Source organism: Zea mays, chromosome 7 (genome assembly GCF_902167145.1).
Source record: "Zea mays cultivar B73 chromosome 7, Zm-B73-REFERENCE-NAM-5.0, whole genome shotgun sequence".
In the NCBI taxonomy this organism is placed as follows: Eukaryota; Viridiplantae; Streptophyta; class Magnoliopsida; order Poales; family Poaceae; genus Zea; species Zea mays.
Genome location: NC_050102.1, coordinates 136,913,931 through 136,930,164, shown reverse-complemented (window position 1 = coordinate 136,930,164; position 16,234 = coordinate 136,913,931). Strand labels below are relative to the sequence as shown.

Below are 16,234 nucleotides of genomic sequence, written 5' to 3'. Positions count from 1 at the left end.
ACATGAAATATTCAAAATAGTACTAATTTATTACTCTCAACATCGATATCCTAGGTGGTCTCTACATGCCATTAAAGTTTGGGGTGACTTGCTAAACAAAAATGCACTTCGCTGGGTGTTGGCTAAGGAGAATTGTAGCATAATAATTGGGACTATGTTTCGACGATTTAGAAGGCAAGGTAATAACAATTTATGTACCAACCGTCTTTCAAACACATCTGTCATTATTTTCTTCTTACAATGATTGTAACGAATATTTAAATATGTAATTCTAGAGTGCCTCGAGTCATCTGATTATACAACAATACACTTCAATCCTTTCCATCACAATAACCATCACTTTGAACGTAAGTATTTCAAAAATTACCTACATTGAAATTGTTGTTCACATCATATAGTGGATTACATATATAGATGTAATCAAATGTAGCATTTATTGCAGCAATTCAGAAAGCTTTGATGGCGTGGAATGATCGTCAATTTGCTGTTAGATTTCTTGAAGAACAAAGGCGTAGATAGATGGTGATGATTTCAATACAACTGTATTTATGAGAGAATACATATTTATGAGAGAATACATGTCCTGGTGCTATCGACCAAATCTTACATGTGTCGATATTTGTAAAAGCAATTTGTTCTATTCAGGATTGAATTAATAAGAAGATTATTAAACCTTATATTATTTTATTTGTGAAAATAATCACTCCCTTGCCCGTGCGTTTTATTTCAAATGACTCAAATGTTTGGTCTGTGAAATGATTTGAACCGGGAATAGCGAGTAGAACAACCATATTCTTTTCAACATCAAATCATTGATCTGAATCAGCTATCACGTATCAATCCTCCTCGCTTTCACTAGCACCCTAATGCTTCGGTCTTTATTTAATTCTTTTAGGGTCAAGTTCATCGAATTATCACCAAATGTTGGAGCGTCCAAATAACTCTATGGATAAAGGAAAATCAGGTTGACCATTGATAATCTTATTTTTTTTTGTAAACTAAGTGTAAAATATTAATTTTAATACAACTATTTTTTCTCAAACTCATCTAATTCTTGGTTGTATCTTAGTTGCTACGTCATCTCAAAATAGAAAGAGACGATACTCTGACTATTGCACAAATGGTCCTTCTGGAATTATTATCAGAGAAACATCACACCCACTCCTAGAAAGTTGTAACACATCTTCATCTAATGATGAAGAGCCCTATCATCGTGTGGAATCCTTTCCACTATCGACACAAAGTACCGTGACATATTCAAATTTACTACAAGGACATACATCCAACGGTTAGTTTTACGATAAATATATTAAGGCAATAGTGTCAAACATAATAATAATATAATTATTATTAATTATGCGAAACTTATTTTTATAGTTGCTACTGATGGTACGAATAACACATGTACATCATCGACTGCCATATCAAATTTACTACAAGGACATACATCCAACGGTTAGTTTAATGATAAATATGTTAAAACATAGTGCCAAGCATAAATATTATTATTCATTACTAAATTACTAATTTGAAACTTATATTTTTTTTATGGTTGATGATGATGGTACGAACATTAACACACGTGCACCATCGACTACCATATCACCCATTGTCTTGCAAACATACTTTAATGAAGTACCAGATGATCGCGCAGAAGTGTGTCGACAGCGAGATCGAGCCAGACGTGCGAGCATGACTTATGACCAAATTGAAAGTAGACGAGCCCGTGCTAGAGAACGGTATGCGAATATGACGCCAGAACAAAGGAGACGTAAAAGAGACCAACCGTTAGGCGATACACCACCTCATGGCGAACCGAACAATGGTAAATCTTACCAGATTTCACTTGTATACAAGGTTCAAGCATAACTTACATGCAATTGATTTAATAATAATTTGACTTGTTATTATTATTAGATGTCAGTGCAACCAACAATAGTTGCTTACTTGAACCTTCACACTTTGCTCCAACATATCCCGTCCAAGCAAACATAGCTGGTACGACAGAATATATGTTACTTACCATTCCTTTCTTAATGATTCCCATACCAATTAAAATGATTATTAACGCATCAGTAGACCGCGCAGAAGCACGCCGACAACAATATCGAGCAAGACGTGCGAGTATGACAACTGAACAGCTCGAGAATACACGGGCACGCGCTCGAGAGCGATATGCCAGAAGAAGAGATCAACGTAACCTTGATAATCTTGAGGGAGGAAACATTACCTATCAAAATTCGGTCGTGACCTCAGATGATTTTGGTACCATCGATGTTGTATATAGAAACCTACCTGACGCCACACAAATGTTGCAACCTCAGTCAGATTGTCCACATTGTGGAGCAAAAAGGTTCCAGTACGAGTCTCCTGGTTTCTGTTGCAAACAGGGAAAGGTCAAACTTGTGATGCCACAACCACCCGAAGAGCTTCACTTGTTGTACACAACTAGGGACGCTGATTCACAACATTTTTTGGATAACACTAGATTTTTTAATGGTCACTTTTCATTCACCACATTCAACTGCGAGTATGACCAAAATCTTGCAAGTTCAAGAGATGGTGTTTATACATTCAAAGCACATGGTCAGGTATATCACCGGATACACTCTTTTGGTCGTCGAGAAAGTGATCCAAAACACCTGGAGTTGTACTTCTACGATGATGATCCTCTTTTATCGCATCGAATGCGTCTTGCGCGTGACGAAGTCTTCAAAGCTAAAGATCAGAATGTGATGACCAAATTAGCAAACTTGCTAAGGGAAAATCCTTACGCAGAGACATTCAGAAGTATTGGCCAATATGGAAATATTGATGAATACCGTATTGACCTTAACACAGACTACAAGCTTGACCAAAGAACGTTTAATACACCTACCTCATCGGAAGTGGCAGCTGTTTGGGTCGAGGGGACTGAGTTACACCGTCAATTCGAACGCGGAGTTACCCTGTACGGAAATGACAATACATTTTATTCGATAAAGCCTCACCATGGTTGCTATGATCCATTGGCTTATCCTCTTTTCTTCCCAAGAGGGGAGCTCGGTTGGCATTCAGGCATACCCAAGGTCGGTGTCAACACTGCTAGAATTGATGGACGACAATCCACAGATTCCGACAACCCAGGTTAGTTGCCCGTGTTCAATACCTTTTACTAAGGTGTTGCTTTGGCCATAATGTTCTTTAATGTCTTCTCTAAAATTTATTTTTTATTGTATACTAGATTCGAATGGCCAACTCTATGTTACGATGCGTGAGTACTACTGCTACAAATTCCAGATGCGTCGTGAAATTTTCAACACAGTGTTGCATGGTCAGCGTCTGTTCCAGCAGTTCGCAGTAGACACGTACATCAAGCTAGAGACTACACGACTGAACTACATACTGTTTAACCAATCAAGAATCAGGGCTGATCTTTATCAAGGCCTGATGGATAGCGTGTATGCTGGGGAGCATCGAGCAAGTGCATTGGGTAAATTGTGGGTTCTACCGGCTTCCTTCATCGGCGGACCGAGAGACATGAGACGACGATACATGGATGCCTTTGCTCTCGTGCAAAAGTACGGTAAGCCGGACATATTTCTTACCATGACATGCAATCCAAATTGGGAGGAGATAACCAGCGAGCTAGAACCAGGTCAAAAATCACAAGACCGTTGTGATTTGGTGGTGCGAGTTTTTAAGGCTAAACTAGACAATTTGAAGCATCAACTCTTCAAAAAGCACATACTTGGTGTCGTGGCAGCACATGTCTATGTGATTGAGTTCCAAAAAAGAGGTCTACCACATGCACACTTCCTTCTTATCATGCAGACAGGCAGTAAGCTAACTGTTCCAGACCAGTATGACGCTGTTATATCGGCAGAACTTCCAGATAAGAACAGATTCCCAGAACTTTTTGATATGGTAGTCAAACACATGATGCATGGCCCATGCGGACATCTCAACATGCAAAATACATGTATGAAGAATGGTAGTTGCAAGTGCCACTATCCACGACTATTTGGTGAGACAACGCTTCAGGGCAAAGACTCGTACCCCATTTACAGAAGAAGAGATGACGGACAAAAAGTACGAGTAAGGGGGCATGACTTGGACAACCGTTGGGTTGTTCCTTATAATCCTACTTTATTGAGGATGTATGACTGCCACATTAATGTGGAGGTTTGCTCAAGCATTAAGGCTGTGAAGTATATATACAAGTACATTCATAAGGGTCATGATAGGGCATCTGTCACTGTGATCGACGTTGATGGTGGTCAAAGTATTAACGAGATTGAGAACTTCAGAGATGCCAGATGGGTATCACCACAAGAGGCTTTATGGAGAATATATAGTTTCGATCTGCATGGTATATCTCCCCCAGTTCTGCAACTACAGCTCCACTTGCCTGGCATGCATCTTGTTAGTTACAATATAAATGATGATATGCGTCAGGTCTTAAACAAGGATAACATTGACAAATCGATGTTAACTGAGTACTTTAGAGCAAATCAGTTGTTTGATTGGGCATCAAACTACTTATATAGGGAGTTCCCCGAGGTGGCAAGGTGGTGGCCAGGTGCAAAGAAATGGACAGCGCGTCAACAACGTATGCAAGTTGGAAGAATAGTCTCGGCACACCCAGCAGAGGGAGAACGTTATTATCTAAGGGTGCTACTTAATCACGTGAGGGGTGCTACCTCATTTGAAAGTCTAAGGACATACGACGGTAATGTATATCCAACTTTTCGTGAAGCTGCCGAAAAAGGGGTCTTATTGAGGCAGACAACAGCATCGATGAGTGCTTAACTGAGGCGTCAGGATTTCATATGCCACCTTCTCTTAGAAGGCTATTTGCGACGATCCTGGTTTTCTGTGAGCCTACTGATGTGGTTGGTCTGTGGAACAAACATTTGGAGGCAATGTCTGATGACTTCTGTCGAACCCATAGTAACTCAAATGTGGTCGAGCAGTTAGTGTTGTTGGATATTAGAGATATGCTTCAAACAATGGGTAAGGACATCAGGTTATTCCCTCTACCTGCAATAAAGGACGAGCACGACAATATGGCAGATGTTGTTAGAGAGATATTTGAAGAGATGAATATTCCAGAAGACCCTGAGGCTGAATTTGTGGTTTCATCTCTCAACCATGAGCAGAGACACGCTTACGACGTGATATTATCATCGGTGGAGAATATTAGTGGAGGTGTCTTCTTTGTGGATGGTCCAGGAGGAACAGGCAAGACATTTCTGTACAAAGCTTTGCTGGCAACTGTTCGGCGCTCTGGAAAGATAGCTATTGCTACTGCGACGTCAGGAGTAGCGGCATCTATTATGCCTGGTGGTAGGACCGCACATTCAAGATTCAAAATCCCATTGAACATAAAAGAAGGTGACGTGTGTAGCTTCACTAAACAGAGTGGGACAGCCAAAATGTTACGAAGGTCATCACTGATCTTATGGGATGAGGCCACGATGACTAAACGACAGGCAATTGAGGCACTTGATAAGAGCATGAGAGATATAATGGATAGACCTGATTTGCCTTTTGGAGGGAAAACAGTGGTATTTGGTGGCGACTTTAGACAGGTCCTTCCGGTTGTACGGAAAGGTACAAGGGCCCAAAATCATAAACTCAACGTTGCGTAGATCTTCTCTATGGGATAGCATGCAACATCTTAGACTTGTGCGCAACATGAGGGCACAGTCAGATCAATGGTTTTCAGACTATCTACTACGTATTGGTAATGGGATCGAAGAGACATGCAACGATGATAATGTGAGATTACCTGACGAGATATGCATTCCTTACACCGGTGAAGATGATGATGTTGATAGATTAATTGAAGAAATATTTCCATCGCTAGAGACGAACATGCATAATCGAGATTACATCACATCTCGAGCGATCTTGTCAACAAAAAATGAAAATGTTGACAAGATAAATATGAGGTTCATCGATCGCTTCTCAGGGCAAGAGATGGTTTACCATAGTTTCGATGTTGCTGTTGATGATCCTAACAACAACTATCCTCCTGAGTTCTTAAACTCTCTCACACCGAGTGGACTGCCTCCGCACATCCTCAAACTAAAGGTCAACTGTCCAGTGATTTTGCTCCGAAATCTTGATCCTCCCAACGGTTTGTGCAATGGCACAAGATTAATAATTCGTGATTTTCACAGAAATACAATTGATGCCGAGATTGTTTTAGGACAACATGCAGGGAAGAGAGTTTTTCTACCACGCATTCCTTTATGTCCTTCTGATGATGAGATCTTTCCTTTCAAGTTTAAGAGGACTCAATTCCCTCTTAGACTCAGCTTTGCTATGACGGTGAATAAAGCACAGGGACAGACAATACCGCACGTTGGAGTATATCTACCAAATCCGGTCTTCTCCCATGGACAGTTATATGTTGCCTTATCACGAGCAACAACGAGAAGCAATGTAAAGATACTTGCGGCTGGAGAAATGGTTCTGAGCAAAAACTCGAATGAGACATATACAAAGAATATAGTGTACAAAGAAGTCCTCACTTCTTAGACTTTGTTTTTGTGACATTCACACTGTAGTACACATTTTATTCATACCAGTTTAGTTATGTATTAGTTGTTGCCAAATTATTTGTGAGATATTGAGGTCGATAATATATGTGGTGCTTGTTTTTTATGTAATCGTTGTGCACTATCATTTTATCGAATGTTTTGTTTGCACATTTTATCGAATGTTTTGTTTCCTTTTTAATGCTTTCCCTAATGCAATATGTTTTTATATCTCTACTAAATCACCATGGATATTAGAGATGGATGAAGAAAAGGTTGATGTCGGCACTATTGTTAATCCATCATTTGAGGATATGGCGGGTAGTGGTTGTTCAGCTCAAATTCTAATCAAATGCAGTGACACACACGAATTGGGTAAGAGCTGTTATCAATAACTACATTGGAGTAATTTCAACAATATTTTTTTGTTTGACACCTAATTATTCTCTTGTGCACCATAGATAATAATGATGGGGAGAATATTAAGGACATTGTTGGTAATGTTGTAGAACAATCGCTTGATGTTGTGGCAGTAGGAAGTGACCCAGTTCATGTGTCAGCTAAAGCCGATGTTGGAGAACAACCGAGTAGGCTCTCATATCTAGATTTCTAAATGCTCTCTGTCTGATGATTACTAAATGTTGTCTTATAATTTTCTACTAAATAATGCTTTTTCAATATATTGATGTTTTTTACTCCTCACACAGATGTGACTCCCTTGTCATCCTTGGATGTTCAAAATGAATCAACTCAAATAAGTTCTGATGTGGATACGTTGGAGCAGATCGAACAAGATAACTTGGACACTTTGATTAGGATATGCGAGCATAACAAACCAAAGAAGTTGAATGTGGCTCGAGTTTTACCCAAAGGTAATTATTTTTGGTTCTTACCTTGTTGCATCCTATCGGTTTCTCATATATCATTTGCATATGAAGTATAATTTGTTCATTATATATAGATTATACGTGCACTACAGAAGATCTTCAACTTATTGAATACATTAAATCACTACCGGGAAAACAAGTTGTGGTGAACATCGACACCGCTTGGTTAAATAGATATGATATGGAATGTCTTTTCCATGGTGACTTGCAATTGACTGGCGAGGCAAGTACATCTATATTATATAATATAAAATAAAATATATATCTTTATATCTATCCTATTATATTGTAAGGTATTCAAATTTAAATCTAACCTGTAAATTTAATGTACCAATTGTATTGTTTTGGTATACAGGTCCTTAGTGCATATATACATTCTATTAGAGATGAAGAGCATATACTTCATAGAGAAGGTGGAAAGGTCTTCTTAGAGAGCACGTTCATTTCCAGCTTGCTTAAGCGTGATGGTGATCCTAAGATACTCTTGAATTGTAAGGAAGACACACTTGAAAACAGGGTGGACAACTATTTACAAGCTGACATGGTTAACTTAAAAATCAACTCATTCTAAGACATGTAATATATTGGTGCACAACACTTGCAAATTAATTTTAATGCATATGTTCGATGCAGGTGTTCATTCCAATAAACATAGAAAATTTTCACTGGTACCTGGCGATTGTCAATGCTAAAAAAAATGAGGTACATATACTCGATTCTATGGGACCACAAATAACGGATCGTCGAGACCTTTATACTACAGTGAGTAATTATTCCTTATATATATATGTGATTATTTTAGCATTACATTATTTGCTATCTTTCAATCTTAAAATTTTATTTGTTTGCCACATAGTTAAAAGGTCTAGAAAGACAGATTAAAATTGTAGCAGAACATAAAGAACTTAACCGGGATAAGTGGTCAGACATTGATGTTACATCATGGCCAGTTATAGAAAAGATTACAAAGCAAATGCAAACCGATGGGTAAAATTCTTGTGACCATTACTTTACAGAATTGATTGTGTTTGTTTTCATATACATAGAAACTCACCTATTGTTTTTAAATTATGTTTAGGGTTTCTTGCGGTCTATGGATGGTGAACTATATGGAATATTGGACAGGGTCTTCTCTGTCTAATAACATAACTCAGGTAGATGAGTTGCATTTCATATGAACAATGTTTATTTTGTTCTAATTTATATCATTTGCAGAACGATATAACAAAGTTTAGATTTAAGCTACCTGCAATATTGTGGAACTCAAGATTAAACACAAAGAAAGGACATCAAGAGACTAACCATCATGCAGATGAAGATGGAGGAAGTTCATGTGATGTTGAGATAATCAAGACTCCTTGTGAGTTACCTATATCGTTAAATGCATCATCCCAGGTTCAACCATTTATATCGTCATGTGCTCTGCCCGCTACATTAACATCAACAAACACACAAGAACTGATGAGTGCATTATGCACATACATCATGGAGATAGACGACGCCGAATATTTGGAGTAAGTTAATGTTTTTTATAGATATGATAAATATTCAACATCTATGATCTTTCTTTAACTATGAAAACAAATATTTATTTAATAGGAAACATTGGATTCAGAGCACCAAGCCTTATCCAATTTCTTTAAGTCTTCAACAGCTTAAAAATATATTGGATGTAAATAAACCGATGGATAAGGATTGCTTCAACATAGCTGTTCGGATGATCGCATGCAGTGATGCCTTGTTCTTGTTGGAAAACAAATACCACTACATGGATCTACAGTTCTGTGTATGTTGATTAGTGATTAAACTATTTTCATATAAATATGATCATTATATTACTATATTTTACTAACATGGTAATAAACAGTCCATAACTAATTATGGTCAAGACCCTCGCCTTCGTGCAAAGCTAGATACCAATGTATTGGCGAATTTATTTGAATGTTGGCCTGACATGGAGTATACTATTTCAGATTGCAGCCAAGTAAGCTATTACTCCTTTATATTTTTTGTAATCTTTAATTTTGTTCTCTTAAGATGTTTGTTTAACTTGCAGATTCTATTGCCCTTTTGTTTCTTGGGTCACTTCAGTTTATATGTATTTAACATGAACACCAGAAGCATCTATATAATGGACTCCATGCCTCTACCATCATGGTTTAAGGGTAACGATCCAAGCATGCATTATATTCACAAAATACATAATATTGCCAATAATATGAATGTTGCCATGAAATTGGCTAATCCTACATGGAAAGACGATATTTATATGTGGCGTCGTATAGTACCATCATGGGTTCCAAAAACATTAAACTGGTAATTTCTTATACCTTGAAGACAACTAAATAATTTTGGCTATATATACACGTAAGAACGAGTTATTTTAATTTGTAGGGATTTATCAGGCTTTCTTGTTATCAACTTTATGCACTCGTGGAATGGTAAAAGGTTACCCTGCATTTCCACTGTGAGTAACTGTGTAGTTCTAATTCTTGGTCAATATCATTTTTTATAACTAATTGTCTTTACTGAATTTAATGTTGTCTTATATCGAATGTACAGACTTCAAGTGTACTGAGGACCAAATTCTTGGTAGAGTTGATGAAGTACCAGGACAATGAATGTAATGACAATATTCCAGAAGAAATACAAAAGATTATTAAGCGCATCAGTGTTTAGTTGGCTTTAGATATACGTGATTTATTTGTAAATACTCGAGTTTATGATAAAAACAAAGATTTAGAATTTTTGCTCACTTGTTATTCCTGTCCTTTTAGTATGAATTTTAATGTATATTCACGTTTGATTGTAAATTGATTTGTATATTTTATAAGATTGTGGTCCATAATATGTTACTTGTTTTTATGTAATCATTGTGCATGAATAATTTGTGTGCCGTCGCAACGCACGGGCACTTGACTAGTTATAAAGGTATGTGATAGAACAAAATAAGGTTCTCGACTGCATAGACAATTTTATTACAAAGCCAACGTAACTTGAACGGAGTAATTCAGAGATAAAAATGAACAAGTTATGATTTTTTTTAACTTTTTGGATTTATTTTCATTCCTAAAATCAATTTCTTATTCCTTTTATATAATTCGGTGGACTCTTGGACTGTGGTTACTATTTGTATAAAAGCCAGGGGCTAAAATACTAAAAGCGGGACCTGCTTATAATTATTTTTGAATACGGCTGGATGGCAGGTTTATTCAATGAAAGGGTAGGGACTCTTTAGCAAAATGTACGAGGCCGAAGTGGTATGGGTGTCCGCGGTCGTCCGATCAAAACAAAGGGCCAGGATTAGGTTTCAATTTCCTGCGAACCAGTATCAATACTTGACCACCGGATCACGATCCAACGGTTCAGATTTTAAATCACTAAGATCGCTTTTCATCCGACCGATTTGGATCGGATGGCCCAAACCCAACCGTGAAGGGGTACGCCCCCGATCTTATCCTGAGTGCATAAATTAGATCTGACAGCGCCCGCCACACTCTCCCCTGGCGGAGCACTACGGCGGCGACTGTCGCTTCATGGCCTGGACACGTCGGTGAGCAGCGACATGGCGACCCGGTGCCCGGATCTACGTGTTGCAAGGTACAAATCATTCCTGAGAACATGGTGAACACACAAGAGAATTACTTACCGATGATTATGCACCTAGGGACCCAGACCATGATGTATTGCGGCCCCGCGGCGGCAGAGTAGCTCCGGTGAGGAATTCCTACCCCATAGACAACCAATCGCGCCCGTTGAGGGCACCATTTTCTCCAGCATGCTCGAAAGAAGATCTCTGACCACCATACGCGGCCCGACCGACTACGCGGCTGGGTATCCCATGTCCGCGGCATGGTTTCTCCCTCCACCATCTCTTCTGTCCTCGGCGAGATGCACCCGGCATACCGAATTGGTAGTGCCATGGCTGCCCTATATGGGCGCTAGGGAAAGGAACAGGGCCCCACCAGATCCCAACAACCTCGCCATATCCTAACTAACCTCAGCGAGCCGCGCGGGGAAGAAGACCTTCTGACAGGGTGTGCCCACGAGCCAGCGAGGGCCGATGCGCGCACATGGCGCGAGAGCGGCTGACAGCGCGGGACCCACGTGTAAGTGACGAAGGCAGACGCGCGCAGAGGGGCTACTGGGTGTGCGCATGAGTCTGGGCTGTTGGTGTGGTGCAGTTGGGCAGAGGCGAGGTGGTTTCAGCCCACCCGCGGTACTGCTTCTCTTCTTTTTTTTTCTTTTCTTTTTGTTCTGTTTTTATTCCTATTTTGTGTTCCCAATTTCAATTTCAAAACCAAATTCAAATCTGAGCTGGAGTTTTGACCACATATTAAATGTACAAACAAAAATGCCAACATGAGATGCAATTTATACTATTTTTTATTCACCTATTAGAGCAAATGGCTCAAACATACAACAAACATGCCTATATTACTTTTCTTTCTTTAAGAAAATATTATTTTGGATGTGTGCTGAAAATAACATAAAAAGAAAAATTCAGAAGGTATATTCATTCCTTATTTTCTTTAAGGCCCCATTTGTTTCGTTGGAATTGAATTCTATTTTAATAATTATAATTTAGACAAAATTAATTAAGTTTATATATTTATATATGTAATATATTTGTATATTATTCTAAATCATATAAGAGAGAAAGTTATATACTACATTTATGTTATAATGAAGCAAGTAGAAGGAGTGTGCTATAAGTTGTACATCGGAAAAATAACATGTAAATCTATAGAATCAATTTCCATCTCCCTTCCCATGAATTTGAGATAGGCTTATATGATAACTTTGGAAAGTGGTGGAATGTCACATTCTAAAAAAATAGTCTATTCCATTAATAAGATTTCAATTCCTTAAAATAAAAGGAAACAAACGAGGCCTAAGAGAAGTTGTATCTATCAAGAATTACTTTAAAACTAATATTATAAAGATGAGTTTCTAGTCACATAAATTCACGAGGGGGAAGGATACATTTCTACAGATAAATTGAAAGTCGCCTTATAAATCTATTCTATATCTTCCATCTTAGATCTTAGTTTCAAGGATTTATATTTTTTCTACTACTAATTTAATACTACCATTTATTTATTTTAGGAAAGAAGAAGAACTTTGAAAGTAAGAAATTCTTATTAAAAGACCTTTTTATACTCATTCTTCTTGGAAGAAGAAAAAATAAACTTTTATAAGTCTCAAAATAGGATTTTAGGGTGTTACAAGCGAGGTCATGAGAAACCCGAAGACCAACTTGGTGAAGTACCTGGAATCTCAAGTATAAGGCAAGTTGTGTCCTTGATCACTCTTCTTTACCTAATAATGTTGTTGTTAATCACTGTGACATGCTCAGGTTAATTTGATGGGACCTAATAGATTTCCATAGTTTTGTTCACCTTACACCTTGCAAGCAAATGAACTATTAGGTAGACTTGCTATTGCTCTACTTGGTTTTCGGATTAATGCTTTATTGAATTATGATCATGTTCCATTGTTATTGTTGGTTTAATTATTGTTCATGACAAGATTATTATGTTAAATGGAACATGGAGCGACCACCCGGGAATACAGTGCTACCACAAGGGTGGTATGGGACACCCTTGGCTAACTAATTAGGAAAGCTAGTGGAAGACTACCTTACCCGAAAGGGGCAAGGGCGATACAGGAGTTACCGGTGTTGGGAGGTTCTTGGGTCGATCATGTTACGATGGCTTTTCGGACGAGGGATTCCTATATCGCCCTTCTTATGAAACAGTAGCGGGTTTTCTAAAGCTAGTGGAACTTTGTGAAGACCTTGTAGTGAAACCCTAGCCATTCACCTCAGATGTGCCTAAGGGCCTTGCAAACCCTGGCTAGACGGGATATACGACTTGTGGGTAAAGGGCATAACCTCTGCAGAGTATAAAGGTCGTGCTCACGGTCAAGAGCGGCTCAAACCTGGAAGTCACCTACAGGGGGTGAATAGGTGAAACCTGAAAATTACAAACTTTGAACACTCACTTTACACGGGGTTAGGGTTAGAAATAAATGATATTGAATTCGGAGTGTTGAAGATAGTTCTTCTTGTTATGAGTTGCTCAATTAATGCAGATAACTTTGGGAGCCAACTCAAAACAATATGAGCAAGAGAAATTTTAGAGAGAGGAGAGGGGAGAAACAAATCTAGTGATGAAGATCAACACAAATGAACACGGTGATTTGTTTCCCGAGGTTCGGTTCCAAAGAACCTACTCCCCATTGAGGAGGCTATAAAGGCCGGGTTTATTCCAACCCTTCCCCTCTCTCAATCGGTCACTTAGACCGGTCGAGTGCTTCTTCTTAATCACACGAGTCACTAAGACCCCACAAGGTTCACCACACACTTAGGTGTCTCTCGCTTGCTTTACAAAACACTTGAGAAGTTTAGAATGAGAAGAAGAAAGCAACCAAGCAACAAAAGAAACACAAAACACCCTCTCTCAAGTCACTAAGCACTTGATTTGATTTTGGAGCTTGGAGAGGATTTGATGCCTTGATTTTGTCTTAGAGTGTATGCTTTTGCTCTAGTATTGAATGAGAAGGTTGGAAAGCTTGGATGGCTTGAATGGTGGTGGTTGGGGGTATTTATAGCACCAACCACTATTCCAGCCGTTGCTGTCGATGGGCACACCGGACAGTCCGGTGGTGCACCGGACACTCTACTGTTCACTGTCTGGTGAGTGCCACGTCAGTTGATCGTTAGGGTTTGGAGCTGTTGACCGTTGAAGTCTTCTGTCCTCTTGCGGCAACGGACAGTCCAATGGCACACATGACAGTTCGGTGCGTTCTGACTTTGTAGACTGACTTCTGACTTTCTACTCTGCTGACTGTGCTGCATTCAGCACAATCGACTGTTGGGCAAAGTTGATCGTTGCTCCGTTGGCTCACCGGATAGTCTGGTGGCTCACCGGACAGTCCGATGAATTTTAGTGGAATGGCTATGAGAAAACCTGAGAGTGGCCAGTTCGCGAAGGTCTTCAGCCTGGGCACCAGACAGTGTCCGGTGCACATCGGACAGTGTCCGATGCGCCACAGGCTGCACTAAATCTTGTATGCTCCAAACTTTGTAGAATTCCCCAAATCATTTTTGTTGTATGTTAATGTGAACTTTATGCACCTGATAAAAACATTCACTAGGCAAACTAGTTAGTCTATATGGTTTGTGATGGACGTCAAACACCAAAATCGATTATAGGAAATGTTGAGGCCATTTCCCTTTCAGGACCCTCACATGAGTAACTTATGGAATTAAACTTAATCTGTCATTTGCATTGCATTATGGGTCTTATTATTAAATGTGATCAAATATTTAATTAGGATGATATCTACTTATACTTAGTAACTGCTAATAAAACTTTGACCAACTTTAAAAGCAATGCTCAGTTTTAACCATCTTCTTCGGTAAGCTTTACACTTCACATGAACCCCCACCGTAAGTGAGCTCATGCACATTATTCCCTACAACTTGTTGATTGATGAACGTATATGAGCTCACCCTTGTTGTACCACATCCCCTAGGTTAAGAACAGGTACCGCCAAGATGAGGAGCATGAAGGATGCTGCAATGAGTTTGTGAGAGGTCTAGGCCATCATCTCCCAATCAACTATGATTGTGGAGGATCATTGTCTTTATATGATGTAATTATTTAGTTATTTTGTATAGAACCCCTATTATATAGTAAAGATGTGACATTCATTTCTATATTATGAGTAATCATATGTGTGAGACTTGATCCTAGCACACATTTGATTCGTTCCCTGGTTTGCCCTTAAATCTAGGTGTGACAAAACTTCACAGGATAGATAATGTAAAAATATGGAACACTGCACAAACAATGTGTTGTAGTTTCGGAAACCAAGAACAGTAAGATTTGTGTTCGGTAGGGGGCTAGCGAACTCACAACGAGTGCTGGATAGCTGGGACTCGAGCGAAGAACTTGGGACACATGATTTATTCTGGTTTGGGTTCGCACCCTACTCTAGTATAGTGTTGACCGTAGTATTGCTTTGGGCGTGTTACTACAAGTGTGCTTATGTGTCCCTAGAAGAAAGAAGACCTGTCCTGTTATAGTTCAAGGGTAAGACCTTACAGGGGTGATTTGCTCTCTACTTAGTATGAGGTTGGTCCGTTGCCTCGGCTTGTCATCGTGTACCTGGTGTCACGTTGTCCTTAGGGTCGTGTGTACATCTGGTATGGCGCACCATCCCGCTCTTTCGTCATACGAGCCCATGTAGCGAGTCTGCTGTTGATATCTTCGTAGTGGTGTGCGGTGGGTCCTATGGGTCAGCCCCACGTCGCGGTAGCATGTAGCGTAGCTTCACCTGTCGTCATGGGTCTATGTCACTTTGTCGTCGTGCGTAGGCATACACCCAGTATATCCCTTACATCTTTCTAGATATCCTAGTCACTGTAGACATTTCAATGTTGAGATCCCTTCGACTGGGATTGACTAGTCCTACCCACTATTGGAGGTTCGCCTGAGACAGTATGTGGCAAAGTGTCGCCGACGTCCGTTAGAGATCTTTCGACGTCGTACCTAAGGCCCGAACGTAGTTTGGTGACGACCCACCTTGTCCTGCTGACGTGAGCTCGTATCATTGGGTCAATATTTTCTTACGCCAGTCTCTGATGAGGTCGCTTGGCAGGGACTTGGTCACCTGCTCCGCCTCATGAGGTTGCTCAGTAAGGACTTGGTCACCCGCTCCGCCTCATGAGGCTGCTCGATAGGGACTTGGTCGCCCGCTCCGCCCCACAAGTTTTCTCAACAAGGATTTGGTCATCCGCTCCGCCTCGCA

General features: G+C 39.6%; 1 protein-coding gene across 1 annotated transcript; it reads left to right on the top strand.

The window, feature by feature from the left end:
* Positions 1–3,163: 3,163 nt before the first annotated feature.
* Positions 3,164–11,807, top strand: LOC109941249 (uncharacterized). The gene is made up of 6 exons (XM_023300721.1): positions 3,164–8,568; positions 8,630–8,928; positions 9,014–9,398; positions 9,471–9,730; positions 9,809–9,881; positions 9,977–11,807. The coding sequence occupies exon 1, from the start codon at positions 3,187–3,189 to the stop codon at positions 4,789–4,791; it is 1,605 nt and encodes a 534-aa protein (XP_023156489.1). The 5' UTR covers positions 3,164–3,186; the 3' UTR covers positions 4,792–8,568; positions 8,630–8,928; positions 9,014–9,398; positions 9,471–9,730; positions 9,809–9,881; positions 9,977–11,807.
* Positions 11,808–16,234: the final 4,427 nt, after the last annotated feature.